The 7,227-nt window shown below is 41.2% G+C and overlaps 1 protein-coding gene across 1 annotated transcript; it reads left to right on the top strand.

Moving 5' to 3' along the window:
- The first annotated feature begins 208 nt into the window (after nucleotides 1-208).
- LOC118428319 (mannan endo-1,4-beta-mannosidase-like) lies at nucleotides 209-6,049 on the top strand. The gene is made up of 9 exons (XM_035838348.1): nucleotides 209-551; nucleotides 1,002-1,137; nucleotides 1,559-1,674; nucleotides 2,086-2,257; nucleotides 2,494-2,629; nucleotides 2,928-3,042; nucleotides 3,267-3,395; nucleotides 4,307-4,379; nucleotides 5,173-6,049. The coding sequence occupies exons 1-9, from the start codon at nucleotides 420-422 to the stop codon at nucleotides 5,433-5,435; spliced, it is 1,272 nt and encodes a 423-aa protein (XP_035694241.1). The 5' UTR covers nucleotides 209-419; the 3' UTR covers nucleotides 5,436-6,049.
- Nucleotides 6,050-7,227: the final 1,178 nt, after the last annotated feature.

The raw sequence follows: 7,227 nt of genomic DNA, 5'->3' as shown, positions 1-7,227 counted from the left end.
AAATGGGGAATTGTCACTGCTGAAAACACGCGTTTTTTGTGCTACCTTAGATTGCACATTTTGAGTAATACAAGATTGAGACCATATTAAAGTAGCATTCTCTAAATACTGTTGCAAAGTAAAATTCGCAGATCCGCTTATTTTCCACACTATGCACAATAGTCATCTCCCTGTAGCCAACTCAGTCATGCTGGTAGAGGCGAATACTTGCCGCTGTGAATGACTGCCCTGAGCCGGAGACGTCACCCTTGGCGATGACAAAGTCGTTTTTCTACTTACAATTTCGCCCGAAGGCCCGGATGTAGCTCTACGTCACACGTCTGACTCATAACAACATCCTTCCTTGTGGAAAGCAAAGGTCATTCTGTAAATATCGTGCTTATAAATGTTTCCTACCCAATCTGTAAGAGTTAATCACAATGGGCATGTTTCGGGTTGCTGTTCTGTTGTTCGTACTGTCCTCTGTTGCTTTGGGGCAGCACTACTTGTCCACCGAGGGACAGCACTTCAAACTGAATGGACAGAGGGTCTTCCTATCTGGACTTAACATGGTGAGCACGACCTTGGCTTTTGTTTTGTTGTGTCTTCAGAGCAGACGTTGTCAATTTATTGCTAGACACGAGTTGAACGTTTGCTGAACACGTGTTCAACATTAAAATAACAACGCTCTGTTTTCTAATTGCAGTATTCCTTTTTTTTAAGTAATGTGGAGAAAGGTGGGGTAACAAACACGCAATTTCAAAATTTGTTGCCTGCAGACCTACGAGGTTTTTGTGAATTGTTTAGTTTTTTAAAGAGCACAACATCGGGGCATGTCAAAGGTTCCAACCTACAAGCGACGATTGGTCCAAGCAATCCAACAATTACGTCACTCGACGATGTAAATTGAATATTAGTATATAGCCAAATGAATATCTATTACACGAACTAGCAGCCAGTCTAACCATTACGATCTTCCACCCTAACATCTGCTTGGAGATTGAGCGAGCTTTGTTTTTCAGGCTTGGTGCCGTCACGGCTATGATTTCGGAGGCGGCTCGTACAACTTCGTAAGTCCGGGGGAGTTCTGCCCCCATCCCCGAGAAGCCTACGAACAGGCCATCCGGGATATTAGGAACAACGGCGGAAACTCACTCCGTACGTGACGTCATTTTTTCATGAGGCTGTAAATGGGGGATTTGGCGTTCTGGCAATTTTTAACGATAAATTTAGGAAGATCGGCAAGGCTTGGGGTACAATTAAGAAGGGCCAAACTAGCAGCGCCGAAAGCTGCCACATTACGCAACTTCGGCTCTCTTTGGAGAAAAATATGTTCACTCGTTCTGTCACGTGGCACAAGCTTTTTATGCAAAAAAAAATATATATATATTTAAGAGATAGCTGCCGTTAACAGCTTATCTGGTTATTTACTTCATTATCAAAGTTTATTGAAGTAACGGTCGACATATTCTTACACAGGGAGCCTTTTTTCCTTGCTATGATTAGCTGGTACAGATAACGTAAGACATACCTTAAGTCAAGTTGTAACGGTGCACTGCATTTTTGTTTTGGCCGCTAGGTGTGTGGCTGCACGTAGACGGGCGGCACACCCCTGTGTTCTCCAGCTGGGGCTCCGTGACGCAAACCGACTCCACCAACCAGCTGATCAACGACCTAAAGAGTCTGCTGTCATACGTGCGTATGTCTAACACACATTTTTGGAACACTAACCTTTCTCTATTCACACAGACGCGTACGCACAGACGATCACAAAAAGCTTGAAACGCACAGATTCTTCAATATACATTTACACACACACACGCTCACACATAACCGCGCACATACACTAACACACTGACGATTTCAATATTTCTCCCTCCAAAGCTCTACCTAAAACTCAAGAAAAAAAGAGTTATGACTATGGCTTGTTCACTTCAATGAACATGGGATATCATATTTTGAGTTTTTTTTTTATTCACGAAAGTTGCTTGGGGGATCAAACTATTCAAGGTCTAATCTAAACATCCATACCAAGCCAATCAGTTCATGGATTCTTAAGTTTCGCGCACACGCACGCCTTGTTATAGCATTATTCGTTTGTTGCAGGCCAAAGCTCGTAACGTGTTGGTGTTCCTGGTTCTGTGGAACGGCGCTCACCACCATGACATGTACTGGAAAAGGCTGCAGAACCTCATCTGGGACGACCTGAAACTAGACACGTACCTGGAGCATGCGCTCAAGCCGCTTGCAGGGGCACTCAAGAACCAACGGGCACTCGGTAAGACTTTGACAATGGCTACAGGGTGGAGCGTTAAGGGTGTGGAAAGTCGTCAATAATCTCTTTTACCCCACATTGCTTAACAACAAAACAGTTTTGTCTAAGCACTGACCTATATTACCCATGGCCTCTAGGAGATAAGGGGTTCAAAGTCGAACATTATGGGATCCTAAAGAAAGAGCATTACTCTCCCCTTGGTATTGCTTAACCTTTGACCTATGACTCCTGATCTCTAGGAGGCTGGGAGATCATGAACGAACCTGAGGGTAGCCTGAAGATTGAGCACCACTCTGACCCATGCTACGACACGATCTTCTTACAAGGCACCGGCGCGGGGTGGGCGCATTTGGACACATCAGGACTTCCAACTTGGTGAGAATTTGTATTCTCCAATACAATAGTTTCAGAGTTTTAAAGAAAAGCTAACATGTTAGATTGAATCAGGTATTAATCCCGTACTAAGTTTTCGAAGATATAGAGAGACAGGTCTCTATAGTGTTGAAAGTAAAGTGTTAGCCTTTTTCTAAAATGTATTCTACAAAAAGGTGAACTTTCACGCTGATTTCTCGAATCTGTGCTTGCATTGCCAAGTCCATTACTATAGAGAGTAGTCGTGTGCCACGGTTGACCTAAGCTGTCTTAACTGTCATGATACTACCATCCCGCTCAGGACGGACGTCCCAAGACATCGTGTGCTGCGATTCATCAACCGTCAGGCGGCTGCCATCAAGGCAAAAGATCCGAACCACTTGGTGACAGTTGGCTCATGGTCAGAACACGGACAGGTAATAACTCCCATAAAAGTTAAACACTACCGTTTTTACTCCTAGTACGAACTAAACAACGGGGGTAGCTTAAACTTTGAAACTACTCTGCGCAGTGGATGGCTCGAAACGGAATCGTTGAGCCTTAAAAAAGGAGTTTAAAACGTTAAAAGCAGTTGAATTCATTGACTTTGCAGTAGGATTTAGCAACAACGCTTACAGACTTCTTATTATCCCTTAACCAGGGTGTCCGGAACCTGTACTCGGACAGCTGTCTGCAGCAGGCAGGGGGGCTCACTTCCGGCGTCCTGGACTTCTACCAGATCCACACCTACTCTCACAACGGGAACTACGGCAGCCAGGCTCCGTTTGTGGTAAACGCAACTTGCAAACCTCCTTAGCCATAAACCTGCTTTATACCCCTGTCACATTTTAGACGAATTTTGGATGTACTTCTTGATTGCTGGAAGGTCGGCCGATTTTAAGATCGACAGAGGGTTGCGCGTAATTATGACCTTAAAACCAGCGAGCATCGACCATGTGTTATTACTGCCGGAAACGTTATTTAGAGCTGTAGAATCGTCGTACGATAGATTTTCGCGCAATGCTACAAGATAAATACTTCTAAAGCAAAAGAAAAGTGTCTGTTTCTTCAAGCAGACATTGTTTTGGGAAAAGTATTTTTACCTGTCAAAATGATGCGCACTCCCACGTGGAAATTAAACCATCAACTAGAGTTTACCACAAAAAAGAGAGATAACGGAAAAAAGTGAAAACCTTTAGGTTTATAAAAGCAATTCAAAGAAGTCAAACTAGGAACACCTGCACCAAGAATCTTAGTGTTTTCAAAAATTAAAACATATCTGCTGTTTGAATGTTATTCGAAGACAGAAGAAAATTGTCCAGATGACATATAACCTGTTAGACTTACTGATTTATAAGTATCTGTTACAAGCTCCAAAAGATTAAACAATATTTAATGCGTTCAGCTTTTAGCGGTACCAACCTAGGATTGGTGTGTTTAATTCGATTATTCCCAGAATTATCGAACAGGTGATCTGTTTTCAAGCAAGCACAACTTCGCTGAATAGTTTAAAAGTATACTTGCAGATAGATGCTCAAAAGTTGTAACAGGTCATTTAGTGTAATATAACCAGTTGCTGCCACGCCATGTTCCTGTGCAGCTGGTTTGCTACGCCGAATGGCGGTTTATCGATTATGTAGATAAAGATATAGAAGAATTAATGTTTGAACTATACGGTAACTTTAGATTTATTTTATTCAGGTTACCGATGCAAGCCACTACCCAGAACTAAGTGGGAAGCCAATTGTTATAGGCGAGTTCAGTCAAGCGAGGGGTAAGTTGTATTCGGCTTCGATATATCCATAGTATAGCAACTCTCAAAATAATTTTCAAAAGTTGTCTTTTATTTGACGTCCATCAGAGGAACAGAGGTACTGCAGACAACGCATGTAAGCATGTTGTAAGAGCGAAAATTCACGCTGACAGAACAAACATCGTAGTTCAACATATATAGTGCTGAACCTCACATATTTCTCTTACAATCGACACAGTTTTCTCGGTGTAGTGCAAACCTCGAAATCCATTTAAAGACTGTATTCTGTGACCTTGAAACAGAAGGGACGTAGCGTATCGTTTCTATGAAAACCTGCATTTGAAACAATCAGCATGGCGGCCGTAACGTTATGACCAAGCATATATAGGCAGAATAGATATAGGAATAGGAGGTAAATATAATATAGAAAATGACCGCTCATAGAATGCACTTTTTGTCCGATAGAAGTGGACTTTTTTTAGGCCGTCCGATGTTGACTGATTTGTAATACTTTTCAGTCAGGCAAAATAATACTATCCACCAATCACATGTACAGCACATTTTTTATGGACATTCATATATATATCTCGATTTGCTAAGCTGTCGTATTGACCATCATGGTGCATGTTTTATTAAACATATTCCACAAACCCTTCATAAGAAGAAAGTAACATCATAATATAATAAGGTTTACAATTTTTGGAAGTAGGGATGACCATCGCCGAAAATACAGATTTTTCTGACACACCTTTCCGTAAACCCCTCATTATATGGAGACATGACCATTACTGACACCTTATTTCTACAAACCCAGGAGCAGGAATGACCATCACGGAGCAGTTTAGCCGTGCGTACTCCCATGGGTTCGCGGGTGCGTGGAGCTGGCACTACTTGGCGGACAGGGCTGACGACACCGCCACTGACGCCTCCGCCACACAGCTCATAGGGCTCCGAGAGCTGCGCTTCAAGAACGACCAGACAAGGGGCGGTTGTGTCAGGATCAATCTGAATGGTTCCACTAACTATTGTGAGAAAAAGCCGCCGTGCCGCCAGCTGTACCAATATTTTTACGGGTAAAAAATGAAAAAAAATCAACCCATTTTCTTAATACACAGGAAAATGTTTATGAAAACAATAATGCAAATACAAGTCTGAGGACTGATTACAAATGTAACAGTAATAAAGATATCTGGTTTTGTTTGATTTGCCTTTCTTTTGATGCAGTGGAAGACACATTTACCCACAAAATATATATTAAGCTTATATATACACTTCCATAAGTCCATCTACCAGAGCCACCTGACACTACTAGAGATGACTGTGCATCCCGGGCGTACGGTTTATTCAATGTCGAAATTAAAATCGCTGAAGTTGATTATAAAGTAATGTCTACATTAGCGATCTTCAGATGTAATCATACTTGTATTACTAATCAATGGAAAGATTCCAGTTTCTGTCTATATTTCCACTTAAACAACCCGCTGGTTTCTCTTCCAGGACACGGGCACTATTTGACATAACCAAGTCTGAGAAAAATAAATTGATAACGAAGAAACTTTATTTGATTTTTTTTTATATCTGCAGTTGTCTTTTTGTGTGAGAGTCAAATAAGGCCATATCGATTTGATTATATGGACTAATATGCCTTCAGGGAACCACGTCACTGATGCGCACTTGCGAAAAAAGGAAATATGTGAAGTACCAATTTGAGGCTGTCTCTGACAATACAACACACACATCTGTGTGGTCATCTGTGGTATTTGCTTCTTTTCCTGTTCTCTGTTTCCTTGATATAGCCACATCTTCATGGGAACATCTAATTTTTGTATATAAGTTATAACGCTGATATATGTGTTGTTCGAGAAACCTGGCTTACAATATAGTCTAGACGATTGGTGCAAAAATTGTGCAAAATGTGATAAAGCATGAAACTTGGCACAGTTGTTCTATACAACTGTTGACAACCGCACCAGTGTCGATGCAAATCGACACCGGTGCCGGTTCATTTTGACCAATCAGAAGGAGCGATGCACACAAGAAACAAAGGTGTATGCAGGCATTGGCCAATCAAAAGGAGCGAAACATATGCCAGCAGAAGAAATAAGTACAGATTGCAAGGGGGAATGGCTCATTCTGTTAAAATTGCTGTGTTTTAGTGTTCTAAAATGCAAAAGACTGCAATGTTTCGAATATTTTCTGTGGACATTTTGGTTTTAAAATCAATCTGTAATCTCCTTACGAATGTATGTGCCAAAGAACAAAATTAATGTGAATCTTCAGAAATTCGACAAAGGAATTCACACGTATAGTACCAAAGGATCTATGCGTCTTACAGGAGTTTGCAACTTTGGGTAGGCTATATGATAATAATGTTAATGACCCGCCTGTTCCTCGGTGTACATGGTGTCATTCACTCACTCGGTGGTTTATTCGGTGGTTATAGCAAAGGATCAGGCGTTATGACACCATATACACCTCGGGGCGGTCATTAACCCTTAATTAACTGTTATCCACAGGTAAGCTCTTTTAATGGCACATCTCCCGGTGAATATTTTGTGACAGTAGTGCCCTCAACAACATCATCTCCAACACATCAAAATGTATTTCTTCATATTATTCACATATTTTAACCCTTATCCAGGCTGGGCTGAGTGGGGTTGGAGATCCTTCTGTCAACTTCATAATTTAATTTCAGCCATACCACAAGTTTAATCAAATATATTGTATTCCTACTGTTTCTTCTCCTGCAAAATCTTCAAAGTGCTTCATCTCCGTCTTTCCTGGACTCAATGACTTAAAATTTGTCAAAACTTAATTAAATATAGGGCAGTAGTAATATTGATATTTAGGATGGGTAAAAAAATATGTA

The sequence above is a fragment of the Branchiostoma floridae genome, chromosome 12 (assembly GCF_000003815.2).
Source record: "Branchiostoma floridae strain S238N-H82 chromosome 12, Bfl_VNyyK, whole genome shotgun sequence".
NCBI lineage: Eukaryota > Metazoa > Chordata > Leptocardii > Amphioxiformes > Branchiostomatidae > Branchiostoma > Branchiostoma floridae.
The sequence above is the reverse complement of the archived record's forward strand: the minus strand, read 5'-3'. Positions and strand labels throughout refer to the sequence as shown.

What these genes read in the sequence shown, in the direction of transcription:
- LOC118428319 (XM_035838348.1), top strand. Translation starts at nt 420, where the DNA reads ATGGGCATGTTTCGGGTTGCTGTTCTGTTGTTCGTACTGTCCTCTGTT. An exon ending in CATGGTCAGAACACGGACAG is followed by an intron (nt 3,043 to 3,266) that starts GTAATAACTCCC and finishes TCCCTTAACCAG; the next exon opens with GGTGTCCGGAACCTGTACTC. An exon ending in GCAGCCAGGCTCCGTTTGTG is followed by an intron (nt 3,396 to 4,306) that starts GTAAACGCAACT and finishes TATTTTATTCAG; the next exon opens with GTTACCGATGCAAGCCACTA.